At 37.6% G+C, this 18,139-nt stretch overlaps 1 protein-coding gene across 3 annotated transcripts in view; it reads right to left on the bottom strand.

The window, feature by feature from the left end:
* Positions 1-420: 420 nt before the first annotated feature.
* The window catches only part of nedd4 (neural precursor cell expressed, developmentally down-regulated 4, E3 ubiquitin protein ligase), a 31,663-nt gene continuing 13,944 nt past the window's right edge, over positions 421-18,139 (bottom strand). For all 3 annotated transcript variants that reach the window (XM_011491447.3, XM_020714367.2, XM_020714371.2), the window contains 24 exons: positions 14,298-14,348; positions 13,658-13,719; positions 13,391-13,487; positions 11,534-11,700; positions 11,350-11,455; positions 10,964-11,131; positions 10,730-10,810; positions 10,478-10,597; positions 9,434-9,775; positions 9,213-9,278; positions 9,046-9,100; positions 8,879-8,937; positions 8,666-8,731; positions 8,362-8,591; positions 7,831-7,952; positions 7,654-7,724; positions 7,470-7,565; positions 7,318-7,391; positions 7,169-7,229; positions 7,019-7,078; positions 6,818-6,925; positions 6,607-6,703; positions 2,537-2,609; positions 421-1,537 (listed from right to left, as the gene is read on the bottom strand). In XM_011491447.3, the coding sequence (XP_011489749.1) occupies positions 1,435-1,537; positions 2,537-2,609; positions 6,607-6,703; positions 6,818-6,925; positions 7,019-7,078; positions 7,169-7,229; positions 7,318-7,391; positions 7,470-7,565; positions 7,654-7,724; positions 7,831-7,952; positions 8,362-8,591; positions 8,666-8,731; positions 8,879-8,937; positions 9,046-9,100; positions 9,213-9,278; positions 9,434-9,775; positions 10,478-10,597; positions 10,730-10,810; positions 10,964-11,131; positions 11,350-11,455; positions 11,534-11,700; positions 13,391-13,487; positions 13,658-13,719; positions 14,298-14,348 (2,535 nt within the window). In that variant the 3' untranslated portion in view covers positions 421-1,434. The remainder of the gene's footprint in view (positions 1,538-2,536; positions 2,610-6,606; positions 6,704-6,817; positions 6,926-7,018; positions 7,079-7,168; positions 7,230-7,317; positions 7,392-7,469; positions 7,566-7,653; positions 7,725-7,830; positions 7,953-8,361; positions 8,592-8,665; positions 8,732-8,878; positions 8,938-9,045; positions 9,101-9,212; positions 9,279-9,433; positions 9,776-10,477; positions 10,598-10,729; positions 10,811-10,963; positions 11,132-11,349; positions 11,456-11,533; positions 11,701-13,390; positions 13,488-13,657; positions 13,720-14,297; positions 14,349-18,139) is intronic.

The following is an 18,139-nucleotide window of genomic DNA, read 5'->3' as shown; positions in this document are numbered from 1 at the left end:
AAAAGCATCACTCCAAACGTTTTTTCCAGGGCATCTTTAAAGAATGAAATACTTACTGTGGAGTATTACTTTTAGTATTTTTCCTACATCAAGAAATATTAAAAAAAAAAAAATATATATATATATATATATATATATATATATATATATATATATATATATATATATATATTTAAAAACAGTAAGAAAACTTTGTTTTCTGTATTGTTTTCTGTATTGTTTATCAATACAGTCCAAATTCCTACAGTGAAGATTCTGAGCTTGTGTAGTATTAAGACAATTAGTGGAAACTTATGTTACTACATAACCGGGATTCAGATGACATGGCTGAGTTATAAAGCTCCAGAGTCACAGTGAAAACATAGATTGTTCTGTGAACTGCTCCTACATTTTCTGATGTTAGCTTTTGAAGAGTTTGAGTTAGTGACCCCTATGTTTTCTGGCATGATTATTACTGTGCCAAAAAAAAAATCAATATTTATATATTTTACAAAAATGCCTTATTTGATATTTAAACCACGAGCTACTCAGCTGAATGTGATATGTAAACTTACACATTGTGCCATGTCTGTCTGTCCATCACTTTTTCAGAGAAGTTTACATGAAATTATAGCAAAGTGACTACATATCAGTACTTGCGTTTAAAAAAGATCTAAAAAAAAAATAAAGGTTTTCATAAATGTATCACAATGGGAGATGTTTACATGACCGCTCACTAAAATAAACAGCTGGACTGAGCAACTGCTTGTTCAAAAAAATTGAAACCTAATTGTGGGAGTGACCTTTTTAAGTTCAATGAGTGTATAGACTATTCTTCAGTTTGCAAGAACTCATAGGGTATTAAACAGTTTATTTTCATCTCCTAACATGTATTTCAGTAGTAAAAAGGAAAGGATTACTAGGACGGCGAGATAAGCACCCTAAAGGTATCGAACAAAATAAAAAAAACAACACCAAATCAATCTATTTAACCCCCCTAATACCTACATTTCTTGCCATAAAAATATTCTTCAGTGTTTTATTCCATTCAAGGTGATGCTAAAATAAGTGCGTCCTCGATTACATGGTTTGTTGCAAATTACCATCATTTAGCGTAAAGTGATTTTACTCACATAATCTGTAAAGCTTTTATTCACAGTTATTATTTTGGCATCAATTCATAGAATCAGATTTTTTTTTTAAATAGCTAAGCATTTCAGCAGCAAACATAAGATTAAATACACCTTTAAGCGACTTGCATTCAAAATTAAAAAACAAGAAACCTGATTTGTAAACTTTAGATAATGTGGTTTGAGATCAAAATACCTCCGTCTCTGTAGCTTTTCCTCGTGTGTTATGTGAAGAAAACTGAAGTGAAGGTTGTGTGACTTTCCTTCAAGTGTCACACTGCCCACTTTAGTGCGATGGCTTTAATGTAATCTCTCCGCATGCGTGTTAATCCACCCCATCAAAGCCTTGCGTATTTTCAATGGCGATGGCGAGCTTCTCCCTCAGTTCCTCGAAAGATTTATAAGGAGGAAGGTCCAGCCTGTTGAAGCTTTACAGAAGGGAAGTGAAACAAAAGTTCTATTGAGCTTAATTCACTGCAGCATTTGAAAATATTTGTCAAACATATGCAAAATCAATGCAAAGAGGGTAAAAGTGCTCTTCATTAGGGGCCCCTTGACTGACAAGGCCTCTGATTTTATGCAGGTAAACCACATGGAAGTCATTTATAAAAATCCAACGACAAATATTCTGCTAAAGCAAAAACACGCAGAACAACAATGTGGATGATTCTGAAAAAGACATCAATGGACACGACAAGTGGAACTTTATCCTTTCTCAAAGATCAAATCAAACTGAAAAGATTTGTAGGAAAGAGCAGTTTGTCCTTACACTAAGCTCCAAGAGCTTTATGCAGTACATTTCCAATTTTGCAGGGTTAAAATGAGACAAAAACTAAGCTTAGCTATTTTTGTCACATGATTCAATGAAGTTCATTGTGTCTATATGTTCTATTAAGCACTTAAATTATTTTTTATCAGACACTGGGTTTGTTTTGTGTAAACGACCCTGACGAAGGCGGAAGGCATTCCGCCGAAACATGTCGGTAGGTTTTACACAAAACAAACCCAGTGTCTGATAAAAAATAATTTAAGTGCTTATTTTTGTCACAGTTTGGATCTCTATGCAACTTTGTTGCTGATACCAAAAATAACCCAAAACACAAACAGAAACACAAATAACTGGAAATAGATGCAGTAAACACCTGGCAAAGCATCACTACAACAGAAAGCTTTATTCACATTAATACTAAAACCTGAGCAGGCAAATAACTGCAGGTCAAGAATTTTCAATAAATCCCTACAAAACAATAAACATTGCTGATGTTCACTAGCATCATATGAAATAATATTCAACAAAATTATGAGCTACTAGGCTCTCTGAGCTTTGGCCTAACAAACACTGACACAAACCTTAGCAACACCTCTGAGAGAGTTAAAAGGTGCTGTTAGGAGTTAAATAATAAAACAGAATGACAGTGAATACTCACCATGTGTGAGCTCTCGGTAACTTGTCCCTTGTGCCCCACTGTTCGATGGTGAACAGCTGTGGTCCATTGGACCCTGAAAACAAAAACAAAACATGAGTTTTATGGGAAATATAATCACAATATGCTCTAATAACATTTTTTACCACTTTTGAATGCACATTTTAATGAACCTTCTATTTTTTTCCTGTGCTCTGGTGCTACTATTTCAGTTCAGGTGTTTTAAATTTGGTCACTCAAGATCGAAGGGGGTGGGCTAAAGTCCAGCAGAAACGCTCTTTCACATCCATGGAGGCAGTGAGTACTTGCAAAGGTACAGGAAGTACCCATAGTTCTGGGAGCAGTGATGTCCTATTGTCAGGTTGTAAGGTCGAGTCTAACTCCTGACCAGTAAACGTATTAAGGTAACTGCTGCCATGTTTAAGGGAAATCGCAAGATGGCTGCCGCTCCACCATGCACTCCCGACGACTGCAACCCAGGACATTGTCAACTTAAGGAAACTGTTCAAAAGCTTAGACTGGAGCTCAGAGAAAAATCTGTTTTGATAGAGAAAATGTTATCAGTAACAGCATCCCAGTCTAAGTACATCCAACATCTACAGCATTCCCTCAGCACCAACCGCTCCCTGTCTCAAACCCTTCCGTGGTTTGGAGAATTTCCCGCTGAGGCCCATTCCACCGCCACGGACTTAGTAAGTATTGTTCATTTGAGCATCATGCTTTTCTTTTTGGTGACCCACCTGTTTTAACTGTCACAGTATACAGACCACCAACCCCTCCTTCCTGTTTTATCGAAGAATATTCTGAACTTTCATCATCTTTTCATATTAGGTACAATCGATTTTAATAACTGGTGATTTTAATTTGCATGTTGACAAGAATGATGATATCTATGCCTGTGACTTTTTAAATCTTCTAAACAGCATGGATTTTCAGCAGAATGTCACACAACCAACTCACAACAGAGGACACACCCTGGACCTTGTCATTACCTATGGTCTGTCCACCGGGGTGTCTTCTGTTGTTGACTTGGCGATATCAAAACATTATTGTGCGTTTTTTGATGTCACCAGTGAAATCCAGCAGGAAGCCTCAGTGAGAACTGTGAGGAAACGGTATTTAACTCCTGAAGTGGCTGCAAGTTTTATTGATATTTTAAGCAAACTCCTGTTTAGATCTATCCTGCACCCTGTGATTTTATTGTTGATCATTTTAATAACAGACTTCTGTCCTCCATAGATGCAGTGGCTCCATTCAAAACAAAAACATTAAGAACCACTCCTAAAATCCCATGGAAAACTGATGACATTAAGCGTCTGAAGCAGAATTGCAAAAGAGCAGAGAGAAGATACAGGAAGATGAAATTAATAATTCATAAAGACAACTCAAAATCTACAATAACTCAGTTAAACGGGCCAGAACCTTCTATTTTTCAAAAATCATTTCAGAAAACCAAAACAACCCCAAATTTATTTTTAAAACAATTGATATTTTAATAAACAAAGACTTCAACAAGTCCTCCATGCTCGTATCTAATGCTGCATGTGAGGACTTTGCAGACCACTTCATGGGTAAAATCAATGCTATACGATCAAACATTTCATCTATGCAATACACTGATCTTAACAGACCAACAGCATTGTTTTCACCAAAAGAAACCCTGCAGAGTTTTGTCCTGGTTGATGCGGAGATGCTTGGTCGAGTTTTTTCCCAAGCAAACATTACAACCTGCCTTTTAGATCCCATTCCCACTTCACTTTTTAAAACATTTTATGGATTCTTTGAGTCACAGCTTTTAAAGATAGTAAACTGCTCTCTTCAGACGGGGGTCTTCCCCTCTGCCTGTAAGACGGCGGTGGTGAGGCCCCTTCTGAAGAAGAGTCATTTAGATTCAAAAACTCTGGATAACTACAGACCCGTATCCAACTTACCATTTTTAAGTAAAATTATAGAAAAAAGTGTCGCTACTCTTTAAAAATATCAGTCTGGTTTTAGGATAAACCATAGTACAGAGACGGCTCTTTTAAAGATCGTTAACGATCTTAGAATAAACTATGACTCACAGAAACCTTCTGTTCTGGTGCTACTGGATCTTAGTGCCGCTTTTGATACAGTAGATCACCAGATTCTATTAGACAGACTTAGGAGTCTGGTGGGCCTCTCTGGAAATGTTCTTAAGTGGTTTTACTCTTACCTTACAGATCAACACTTTTATGTAAGTATGGATACGTGCTCTTCAAGAATCCATGAAATAAGTTGTGGGGTTCCCCAAGGGTCGATTTTAGGTCCAATTCTTTTTAGTTTACATATGTTGCCACTTGGGGATGTCATCAGGAGACACGGCGTTGACTTTCACAGCTATGCTGATGATACACAGCTTTACATCGCCGCGTCTCCTGATGACCTTAAACATGTTATCACTCTTTTAAACGGAATTTTAGATATAAAGTCATGGATGGCAGAAAACTTCCTACAGCTTAACCAGGACAAAACTGAAGTTTTAATCATCGGTTCTGAAGACAAGAGAGAGATGATTTTACCACATCTTCAGAATTTTAAACCTTCTCAATGTGTTAGAAACCTGGGCGTACTTTCTGGGTGTACTAAATTTTTTTCCACACATTAAAAATGTAATTAAGACAGGATTTAATCTTCTCAAAAATTGCCATGTTCTGCCCGTTCCTCTCTCTTGTCAGCAGAGAGGTGCTAATGCATGCTTTTATTTTCAGTCGTTTAGATTATTGAAATGCCCTGCTCTCTGGTTTACCCAAAAAGTCTATTTCATTTCTGATGAGGACCAGAGGGCGGGAACACATTACACCGGTTTTAAAATCGCTGCATTGGCTCCCTGTGCGCTTTAGGATTGATTTTAAAATTAGTTTAATGGTTTATAAATGTTTTTATGGTCTTGGGCCTTCTTATTTAAATTATATTCTTTTAAAGTATGAGTCCTCCCGGACCCTGAGGTCCTCCGGTGCTGGCCTCTTAGTTGTTCCGAAGGTGAGGACCAAAACTTATGGTGAGGCTTCGTTCTGCCATTACGGTCCTCGGCTGTGGAACAGTCTGCCAGAGAACCTCAGGGCCGCAGAGACTGTGGAGGTTTTTAAGAAGAGGCTCAAGACCCACTTTTTTAAATTTTGCTTTTGGTTGATTTTAACTGCTAATTTATTCTGTTAGTTTTAGTATAGGCTATTTTATGTATTTAATTTCATTTTATGCATCTTATTCTCAATTGTATGTTTTTATTTACATCTTATGTCTTTCATTTTAGTATCTTATGATTTTAGCCCCAGTGTTTCTTGTGGGGATCTTTTCTTCCAAGGCTTGCTGGCTTAGTCGGTGGTTGTTGCCGTGGTTGTCGCCCTTGCTGGGACAGCTGGAGTCTAGCTCTGCAGCTTCACGGCTTTTAAGTGGACCCAGTTGTTGTCCAAGTCTGGGTGGGCGCTGTGGCGATGTTCCCATGGCCAAGCTGGCTCCTGGTATGAAGAGATTCCCATATACTGTTTCCTCACAGCAGAGCCAAGCCTTACAGTTACATAGTCATTATTCTTTGTACGTGGGGGCCATGGGTCATATGTTTTAATGGAGGGGAGAGGGAAGGGTGAAGGGTGGGTTGGGTTTTTACTGTAATATTGTGTGTTTTCTGTTTTTAATGTTAAAGCGCTTCGAGCTGCGCAACTGCATGAGAAGCGCTATTTTATAAATAGAGTTTGATTGATTGATTGATAAAATGTTGGTAAAAGAGGAGAGAAATGATCTCTGGTCAAACCTGCATCTACATTGTAATGGATAAATAGAATACATAAAGTCAATTCTGTGGTGCTGTTTACCGGTAGTTTTTTCCCTTATCTGGAGCAGATGCATTAATCTGCAGAAGCAATGTTAAATTAATATAAAAAATAAGATCAAGCTATTCATTGATTAACACTGATCAGGCAAAGATGACACAAATGTACTTTTTTCTTGTGTTATGGACAAGAATGAGGCACACCATATTTAGCTGTTAGGTATTAAAGGCTAGATTATGTTGAGTGACATGACAGAAATCTGTGCACCACCCATTTTAACCTCACCATAGAGTTCAGCAAAGCCATTCATGGGAACCCGGGATGTTCCAGTCACAAACTGCAAGAGTCGAATGCGCTTTTCTGCATCCATCAGCAGCACCGTCTACAACAAGAACATTATAATCGTATTAGTGCAAAGAAACCAAAACAAAACATCAAAGATAGATTTGAATGAAAGACAACATCTGTTTTGCATTAAGTATAGTATTTGTCTTACTTTCCAGAACCAGACGATAACCGCGTGCTCAGCACAGTAGCCATTCTTGTATTTAGTGTGCTTTTTCCAGTCATTTACATCCACGTCTCCTAGACCACACATGAGCAACTGCAGGACAACACACAGCAGGTACGCCGATCAATATTTGTGCTTCTGATCGAAGATGTTGATTTGTGCACGTCAGACCAATTCAAAACTTACCTCAAGCTCATTCTCATCAAAGATCTTAATCAGATCCTCTGGTACCAGTTCGAAAAATCCCTAAAATGAAAAGATTTTTTTTTTTTAATTTGCTATCTTTGACAGCAACATGAATTTACAATGTTAAAACATTGAAGTAATAAATATTACTTCTTTGAAAGCTGCCATCTGCTTCTGCACTCTGTGCACAAATCTCCACTGCATCACCATGCTGTCAAAAGCAGAAACACAGAGTAACATCAAACAGTTAAGCACCTCAAGGAGCCAAAGGTTTCTGTATGAAGTGAACTGTTTCTTACTCAATATATTCCTTCTTGTTTTCATTTGTGATAACAATGTCAGCACCACCGGGCTTCAGTTCATGTTGGTGGGTCTAAAAAAGAGAGGTAGTGTTCATCAAGAGAACATGTCAGGAAATAAAGGTTCAACAAAGTGCTCATGTGGAGCAAACCTCTCCAAAGCGCTCTTCATCGATGGTGAACCTCATGTCCAAGTCTTCTGGGTCATTTTCCAAAATCCACTTAAGGGAGTTAAAATATTCACTGTCCTAAAAAAAGGGAAACTTGAAAAGTTAATCCTATGACATTGTTTTTCTGGAAAATCCATTTGAGAAGTTTTCATAATTATATACACACAACAGACTCCAAGTCTTGCAGGATGATTGGTTTCTGCAGCACCATTTTGTAGAAAGGCCGAATGAAAAAAGCTTTGAAATAAAAAGAAACACAACAGAACAATGAAGTGGATGATGATGAAGATGACTTTCATCATCAATCTTTGTTTTTGTGGTCTGTGAACTAAGTAGCACTTACCATCCAGAAGTTTACCATGAAACACAGCCATGCCAGCTACACGACCAATGAATTTGAAGTAGGACAGGTGGTCTTCATTACATAAACCTGAGTTTGGGTTTATCTGCAGCGTGTAGTTGTCCCTGTTGGAGGAAGAAAAATCATGAGAGACAAAAATATGGCTGTTGTGACAAAGACTATTAAGCTTGTTTTTCCAACTTTTTGCTCAAATTTGTTAAATAGAAGATGTACCATTCAGGCTTTGTTATAATTAGTTTCCAATATTGGATTTAATGGTGAAGATTCTTAATAGTGCTATCTGACACTGTCAATCAAACAAAACTTTAAAAACTGGTAGAATTTTGTAACAAAAATCTAACCTAATCATGCCATGTAACAGGTCAAGGAAGTATGAATTCAACAAAAGAAAGAGCTGCACTCGGATCAGCTTCAAATATCAATGACATATCAATAAAATAAAATACAAAAAAACCCACCAGTCTAACAAACACCAAACATTCGTATTACAAAAGCTGTCAGACATGTACTTACGTGGCAGAATACTCAAACAGTCCATAGTATGGGTTGAACATCTCCTTAGATATGAGGTAAAACCACTCTCTGGCCACGCCACCATAGTCGAGCCCCTTTTCTCCAACAAACTCTATCCAGAGTCGAGCCTTCAGCAGGTCTGGTGTCTTCACTGACACAATACGTCGATAGGAATCCTCCAGCACTTCGTTTCGTTTCACCTTCAGCTCAAAGCGGTTGGGGATGTCAGCCTAATATGAGACAGAAAGAAATGAGTTAGGCTTTGAAGAGGAGTGAGTCATGTTTGATGTTTACGGACACTTACCGGCTTCTTAAGCTTCTTTCGAAAGTAGTCATACTTTTGTTTGTAATCTCGAGAATAAGGCACTGCCTAAAATAAACAAGGTAGATGAAAAACACAAAGCCGCGTTTTAGGATTAATATTTGGGAATATAATCGTGATTTAGTATGAACAATTGAGCATATATTAGATTGAGAATTTGTCTTGAATCGTGTTCATAAAATAGCCTGCACTCACTGGTCCAGTAAAAGATGAACTCTGTAACCTGGGATCGTCCCACTGTGTGGTCTTGTTGTCTATACAAGAAGAATGATCACATACATTAAAAATGGTGAGAGGGATTTTTTTTTTTTATTGTTGCAAAAGTTCAAACTGTGACATTGATAGAAAAAGCTTGTTCTCACCGTGATCTATGTAAAAGATTCTCCCATCTGAGTGGACCCTTTCCTCCCAGCCAGGCTGGAAATGAAAACAGATAATATCACTCATTAAGCACCATGCATATGATGTATTTTTAGTATCGACAGGATTTTCTGTTGACAATCAATTTTAAATATTCAGGTGAACTTACTGGTAGAGGGCCGAGATCAGATGGGTCAAGCGAGGGTTTCCTCCTCACCTGGAATCTGGGATCTTCCTGTTTATTGAAAGAGGAAACACTCAAATAACAATTTTGTCCCACAACACAGACTGATGTACATTTTTATAGGCTGCCAGCATAAACTACCTAAAAACAAAACCCTGTTTTTCTCCAAACATTTTAAAGCAGCCTCTCGACAACTATTTTCTCACCCATGTAGTTGTCTTTGTGTTATGATCAATGAAAAACAGCCTTCCGTTGCTAGCGTGGCGAACCTCCCAGCCCGAAGGCAACGAGGCAGATTCAAATGCAGCATTAGCGCTAGCCCCATGTGGAACTGGCTCCTCTGGCGTTGTGGGCTGTATTGAGATTGTGGGGCTGCGGGACAGGGGGGCTCCACTCTCAGATGGTACCTTCGGCGCTGCAGATGGTGATGTTGGTGATGTTGCTGCAAATGATGCCAGTGTTGTTGGTGCTAATGATGCCGGTGCTGGTGGTGCTAATGATGCTGATGTTGGTGCTAATGATGCTGGCCCTGCTGCGTCTGAGGGTCTCTGTGCATTAAAGAGAGAAAATATATTGAGTTTGAAGCATAGTATAGACAGGCAACAAGATTTTAGATTTTGGTCGATAACCACAAAAACTGAGACATTTACTTACATACTGCTAAAATAAATAATAAAGTCACAGTCAACTTTACTTAATAGTGTTGCTGTGGTCTTTCTTTAAGTAAATGAATACACTTTTTCCAGAGTTATTTGTGTTTTCAATGGCTAACAGAAAAATATCTACTGTTTACAAATTTGAAATGCAACTTTATTTAGAGAGCATCTTTCCTGTCGCACAACATCTCAAAGTGCTTTACATTAGAGAAATGCACTGGATGAAGTAACCACAACTTGCAAATACACTTTCACAATTCTATGCAAGTGAGATCTTTGAGAATGTGTTTTGGAAAAAAGGCTACTACAATTAAGCAACAAAGCAGGAACACACATGTTTCAGAAACTGGCTTTTTAGAGCTTGTAGAAATATTGTAGTTAGGGTTTCCATTTCAAAAACTTCAGATATAAAAAAAGAAAAAATCATTAATTTTTTATTTCTAAGTTTCACATTGACTCGATGATCAAAAAAATCCAGAGGGTTAAACCTACAAAATGTTACACACATGATCTTGAAAAGTTAATTTAAAAATGAGTGAAAAACAGAACAAGAGATAAAATATAAATGGGTAAGTAAGAAGAATAACCGTGTACCTGAACAACAGGTCTGGACCATGAAGTTGTTCGGGTGTTGTGGTTGACATAGTAGCGTCTGCCTTTACTGTCCCTCTTCTCTTCCCAACCTGGAGGCAACCCGGTTGAGGTTGGAAGCAACTTTTAAAGGAAAGAAAAAACACTAACTTAAACTCAACCATTGTAGTAGTTTAGTTCAAGAAAAAAACCAAGCTGAAGTGATAATTTAGAAAAATGATATAAAACAGGTCAGATTAAAAGAGAAATAAGCACCACAGGATTAACTGGCTGTTCCTCGTCAGTTGAAGATTGAAAATCACTGATGCTGGAATGTCTTGAGGTACTTAAGTGATTCTGTAGCAAAGGAAGCAGAGCACGTCAAAGATCATTTTGGTGGTAAGTTTTTTATAGCTTACAGGACATTTACTACTGAAATTGTTTTGCTTTTGATTCAAATTTTTTAGCAATCCCTAACAGGAACCACATCCTGCATAGAAAACAACTGACCATCTGAGACATGCAGTGATTTTGAGTAGGGGATCGTGAAAGATGAATGTTTCCGAGCTCATCGCAGAAGGAGTGGAATTCTGCCGGTTCCTGGGGTGATGGGGATCTGAGCCGGTAACTGTTGCGTCTTCCTGCTTGGATTTCATCTGCTCCAAGGATCTCCCAGCTCTGCCAAATGAGTGAGAGGACACTTCAAGCTCAAGACCTAATAATTTCTCAGCCAATTTGAAAGACAGTTTTTTGCTTTTACAAACAGTGAGGTTTAATAAGCTCATTTATTTGTTTAACTACAAACATTGACTTCCAGCTTTAAAAAAATCAACTCATTCTCCGAAACAAAATGGAAAGAAGAACAGGATGAAGTGAAAAGGGCAAAGCCGTTTTACCTCAGAGGGCTCTTGGGGGGCACTTTCATCAGGCTCAGAGATCTGCCTACGTGTTATGTAGGTATGTGCCCCATCTGCATAGAGGCTCAGTCTGCGTTGGCTTTCTCTGTTCAAGAGATATAAACATTACCACTCACAAAGAATGGACCTAACAGAAAACAATGAGACACGGTCACCGGCTTACTGTATTGTGGGTCGCTGCCACTGTGTGGTTCTGGTTTCATGGTTGACATAGTAAATTCTTCCCAAATTGTCCTGTCGCTCCTCCCAGCCTGGGGGCAAAGGAAGCTGTAGCTGACTTTGTCGTGGACCCGACATGTCTTGGCCCTCCAGAAACTCCCAGTCAGGTTGCTTCACAACACAAACATCAAGTTTTAAAATACAGATATTTCAATTAAAATAAGATAAAGTCCCACTCTGATCATCCTTTGATCTATTTCAAAACCGTCCCTAGTGGTCTTTTAATTATGATTATGCTGTTTTTAGCCAAAATTTTAAAAATTGTGTCATTTTCTAGGACATAGTTTCTGCAGAGCGGCAGTAGTTCTGAGCTGTGGGTAGGACTGTTGGAGGGGAGCAAGTCAATGCTTATTTCCCATCATTCCTTTGGCTTACACTCTTCCCTGCTAGCTTACAGCCCCTCAAAACCCCAAGCTAATATTAGCGGTGCAACAAAAATGGCAAGCAATATCAGAGCTATCCAACCGCACAGTTCTGAGCCAGATGCCAGCCCAGACGATGAAAACAAAGATGCATGTGGATGAATCAGAATGGAGCAGAGCAGGGAGCTTGTGGTCTGCCGACTGGAGTTTGTACGCAACAACGACAGGCTTTTATTAAACTGCATTTCTCGACTGCCCCTAATTCACAACAATTTGACTAAAGAAATACTCAGAAATACAGTTTTAATCTTCATTTTCTGTATACATATCCTCCATCATGAGTAAAATAGTAAAAGAACATGTTTTCCAAACACAGAACCACACTTAATGACCCTTGTAGTGGGTCATTAAGTGAGGACAAAGTGACAAACTCCTCTAAAAACCTCAGTTTCCGCTTGTGTCCTTTTCACAGTGTCAGATAATTATCAGAAAGAAAGCTGCTTTATTCTGTCTACAAATAAATAATAAGTAACTTGTTTTAAATTGGATTAAGATCAGACAGGTTATACCTAATATCACTTATTTATATACATTTAAACTATTTGGACTGTTTTAGAAAATAAATATAAGAGAGATTTTTATTGACAATAAAAAGATTTTTGACATCAGTGATTGTAAAATATTACAAAAAACATGGCAAAGTATAGTATAAAAGTAGTAGCCAAAAACTGGATAAAGTTACATTAAAAACAAACTAATTTGAACAATTAGGAAGCTGTAAGTCAACATTTGGAAGGATTTAAGTGGGTATCCTATAAAATGATTGGAGGTATTTACTGAGTTAGATTACAAAGTTTGAACTGTACACTTGTGTTGCAATATGTAAACTACTGAACTGAAGTCTGGTGAATTTCAAAAATTGAATTAATAAAATAATTTTCTTTATATAATTGCTTTTCTTTTCATTTTTATATTTGGATTTTTAAGTTAAAAAAAATAAATAAATACATTTTCATTCCTTTTTTATTTTCTTATTTTTGTACTATTTATAGATAAAAGTAACTTTAATTTGAATTACAAATCATGCAAGATACCTTTGCTTTTACTTTTACAAGTCACAAACAATATTTTGGCTTGGAAGTCATTTGAGGTTTCTCATATCATTTCTCTGAATCCAGACCACTTAAGGTCTTCTCAGATACATCCGCCTGTTCTTGGTAATACGGGGAACTGCTCTGACTATACACAGAAGGAAGATTTTTTTGGTTTGAGCAAAATGCTTGGAATCCAGTTTATTCTTAGCCAACATATACAAGCAAAGCAGACCAAGTGGGACAGTAAACATGGAAAAAATACAGTCAATTAATATTTTACTTATCCTCTAAGAAGATTAAAGCTGAAGTAAATGACCAATTGATGAAAAATAAGGGCCAACTTACATCATTGTTTTCAGTCTGGTCAGCTGCTTCCTCCCCTGAGTCGTTTGGCAGGTAGGTCATTCTGAGACGCAGATATCCTTTGACTCTTGATTTATGACTTTGGGGGGGAAAAAACAGTCAATTTTCAATAAATGATCTACACATTATAAGCAAATCCTTAACTGTGATCATGTTTCACTTGTATCACTTCTCTTAGTAAATGAAAATGTCAACATAAAAAAATGGATCTTAAAATGAGCAAAGTAAATCATATGATGAAATGCCAACCTTCGAGGGTGGAGCAGAAAATCCTTGAATGTGTATGGCCTTTCTGAACTAGGATTTTCTGTCTGTGAGAAAAAAAAAACAATCCACAAACACACATAAAAAAAAAACTTTGATTATAATGTGCACACGTTTAGATCACCAGGGCTGTGTCAGTGTACTTTAAAATAAAACATGGGAAGATGGTACCGGTGCACAAGGAAGCCTAATTTGAGGGAGTTGTATTTATAATAAAACAAAGGCACCAACATAAACATGGCTGACAGTGTTTTCAAAACTATGGACACCGATGGGGAACTGACATCTGAATCGCGGTGTGTGTATTTATGTTTGCATGAAGGCATGGGTGAGACAGAGGTTAAGAACTCATACAGGTAGGGTACGTTCTGGACTCCTGCCTACTTTAAGGCATCTTCTGCTGCATCCATGGGTAAAAACACCTAGTTGCAGGACAGTAAATACAGTTTTGACTTGCAGACACTGTAGTCCTTAATTATTCAGCTATTTCATTCCTGTCTAAATTTAGGCTGTAATTCAGGCCGTAAAGATGTATATAATCACGTTTTCCATTGTAGATGTGCTGTAAACTATGCCACACTCTTCCTCGGTCTGTCCGTACATACAAAGACATTTAGCCACTCACCGGTATCTGATTTAAAGGAATATCCACTTGTCCCAGGAAGTCATCACGTGTCTGTCAGAGAAACAGGAAGTTACACAAGTGTCAAAAATGTTTCAGTGAGACACACGCACTTTTCAAAGTTGCGCTGACTTTCTGTTGGTGCAATTTATTCCGCTGCATCATACTCTTAGCATTACAATTACCTTTCTATCCTTGATCTTTAGCCTTAATAAACCTTAAAATGTTCTCACTTCTCAAAATCACAAGATACACAGCATATGTAAGTTTTACAACATCAAAAATCTTGTTGTGTATCTCAGATTAGACACATTAAAATTGTGTCTGTTATTTGGTTTAAACCGAGCATTTTATGTCTTTTTTCTCTCTTCCCCCTTTAGTTCATTACCAACTGTACTTTCTATCTAATTTTACAAATACGCAAACAGAAAATGTGTCCCATGCTTAAAACGAGTGAAGCCTTTTATCTCGGTGTGCAACTCAGATGAGTGATTATCAGCAACAGATGAACAGCAGCTCTGTGTTACAGCGAGACAAATGGAAAATAAAAAGTAATGCAACATGGACACTGTTTTGCCGTCAAGCATTTGGAACATTTAGTGTGTGCCTTTTTTTTCTCTTGAAAGCTTCTCCTTAAAAGGTAAAAAAAACATTGCTTTGAAAAAACAACAGACATGCAGGTCAAACTGTCTAAACAGTCCAAAGGTGACAAATATGGATTGAGGCTGGTTTTATCAGTATATTTTTCCCTAAACAAAACATAATTAACGTGTATGGGGTCAACACTGAGCATTACCTATTTAGAATAAAGCCTTTTGTGTAAGTAAATAGAAGATAAAAAAAGAAAAAAACAAAAACAAAACGTTGATCTTAAAAGTCTCTTTAATCAAAAAATTAAACATTTCCTTCCTGGTATTGATGACTCTTTCAGGTGAGGGAATTGCTGATTCTCAGGAATCTGAAATGAGTAAAACTGTTCCTTTCCTTGCAGGCTGAGGTCAAAAAAGAGATCAAATTTGTCTGTCTTTGCAAAGGGGGGATTTGTTTTACAAGGTCAGAACTTTTTGTACAAGGTACCCGGTCTCAGGATTGGCTCCTTTACAATATGAGATAGCAAAACTGGGTAGCAAAGATATGCACAAAGAGGAGACAGAGCACGCTGCATCTTCATGGTGTGATTGGTGAATTTTTGTCAATCTCTTCAGAGAGACACACCAGCACATTGTGGTAATAAAATCTGTAGCTTCCAGAGTGTTAATGTTTGCATAGCACCAATTATTGATAATCAGCCGATGCAGGCTATTGAAAGATATACACTAAAAACATGGTAGTGCATTGCTGCAGCCTGGGACAGGGTAATCAGGGTAATCATGACCTGAAGCCTTTGTGCCTACTAAAGACCCACTCCAATGAAAAATGTGTTTTTGGTTTTTAACAAGTTCTTGTAGCATTTTTCTCATGATGGATGACATGAATAAAGAAAATTAAGCTTACAATTGAATTTCTGGTTATTTCTTTATTCAAATTGTGGTGAATAAGGAGCAGACGAAATAATGCCGTTTGAAAAATCCCTGTAGTAATGACACAGCTGCTACAGTCAACGAGCCGCAAACTCCCTGCCCAGCTCCACTGTGATGCATCCGGTTGTGGACGACTAGATCCAGGTACGAGTTTGTTTCCATCGTCTGAGATTGGATCTGGCTCAGAACTGTACAGCTGAATAGCTCCAATATTGTTCGCCATTTTTGTTGCACCGATAATGTGAGCTTAGAGTTGTGAGGGGCTGTAAACAGAAGGATGATGGGAAGCCAGGGAAGGCTTACTTTGCCCAGAACTCAGAGGCGAATTTCTGATGAACTTCTGCTGCTCTGCAGAAACTATGTCCTAAAAGACATAATCTTAATAAAAGACCCTGGGAACCCTTTTAAAGATAGATACAAAACTGACTGGAGCGGGACTTCAAGCTGCATTGAAAACTCTAAAAATAAACAGCACCATCTGAAGGTAGCAGGCTTCATGAAAATAAAAAATAACCCAAATGATGTCGAATATCGTTGATGTTACGGCTGTGGCCGTATTTGGTTTTGTTTTGTTCTGTTTATTCTGTGTTTTGTGTATTTGATTCGTATCAGAGTGGGACTTCTGTGTTTTTGTTGATCTTTGTGTGTGTATGTCTATGTCTGATTATTTTCAGGTGTGGCCTCCATTTGGACCCAAGCTGATGGAGGCAGCCTTTACAACCACCATTTGGACCTCCAGCATGTGAGAAGGGAGCCTTGCAGCAACATGTCTCCACTGCAGCTTGGCGCTCCTCTCCACCTGTTTTGTTGTGTGTTGCACTTAGTGTTGTTTTCTAGTATTTTGTAGTTTAGTGGTTTTGTGCCCACCATGTTTAGTCTTTTGGTTTGTAGTTATGTTAAGTGAAGCTGTAGGGGTGAACTGCCATTTTCTTTAGTACTCGTTTTCTCCTGTTTTTGTTAGTCTAGGGAGGTTAGTGTTTTGTCATTGATTTCCCTTTTCTTTTATTTACAGGTAACATTACATGTTTCAGTAAGTTAGGGTTTTGTTTATTTTGTCCTTGGTTCACCCTGAAGAATTTTTGCTTCACTTTAAGTTCTTGTTGGTTTTTATTCATTAATTTGTAAATATTTTTTTATGTTTTTATGGAGACAGTTCTTTGGTGTTTCGTTATGTTTAAACGGACAAAAACATTTACGTTTTATGTTATGCCTCTCGAAGTACTCCTACAGTAGACAACAAATGGGGCGTAACAGTTGACCTATAACAAATCTCAAACAAAAAGCAACAATACATCAAATGAGGAAATGTAATTTGAAGAGTTTTGCTAAGACAACCAGAAAAGGTTTGACCATATAGAACTTAAACTGCTGTACAGGTAAGTGATGAAACAAAATATTTAGTGTATTATTGGCAACAGTATCAGCATTGATTACATTTTGTGTAGGACTGGTACAGCTGCAGTGTAGTTAGCCTACTAGTTCTTTAGTTGCTAACGTTTAGCATACTGTTAAGCAGTTTGACAGCTGTTAGCAACATTAGCTGAACCCTGACAGGAATGAAAACAAACTGTATATCAAACATAAAAGGAATCCGAGACGCAAGCAAGCCAACAAAGTGCAGTTATTGCTAATAGGATAAACAAAACACCCTATTTAGCGATCGCTCCACAAAATGTTTAAAAATGAAAGCTGAAACTAACTTCATGGTTTGAAAGTGTGATTAGGTCACAGCTATATAAGTAAGAGACAGACATAGAAATAAAAACATGTAACTGTGTGAGGAGAGAGGAAGATTAATAATGGAAATGTATACACTGCAGACATACAATGGCCTAAAATAAATGGATAATGATAGATAAATGTTAATGCATAAGCATTCTAAAGGTTCACGTGTCTCTGGTTAGCATATCCCATGAAGAAGAGCTGATCATATTTTATGCAATGTTGTGGCAAAGCTTCAGGCATGTCTGGGGCATCTGTGGGCTCATTGGATCAATCTAAACCATCTAAGCTGTGCAATGACAAACTCTTTTAGACAGCTGGACCTGTAGGTGGCTGGTAAAAAAAAAAATCAATTAGCGGGGAAAGCAGCTAGTTTAACTTTACTGGCAAAGTTAATGTGATTTGGTTGGCTCACTGATTACTGTATGGAATATGTGATTACTGTTGTAAAAAGGAAGAAAAAAACAAAACAAAATAATAGTTAGTCCATTTGTCCTATTCTTATTTATAGTATAGCACAAGACTTGAAAGGTGAAGCAGCAAAGATAATAATTTCTAAACTGAGCCAAACAAACTTAAGGGAGTAATCTGAGTTACAGACAA

This window comes from Oryzias latipes, chromosome 3, assembly GCF_002234675.1.
Source record: "Oryzias latipes chromosome 3, ASM223467v1".
NCBI lineage: Eukaryota > Metazoa > Chordata > Actinopteri > Beloniformes > Adrianichthyidae > Oryzias > Oryzias latipes.
The sequence above is the reverse complement of the archived record's forward strand: the minus strand, read 5'-3'. Positions and strand labels throughout refer to the sequence as shown.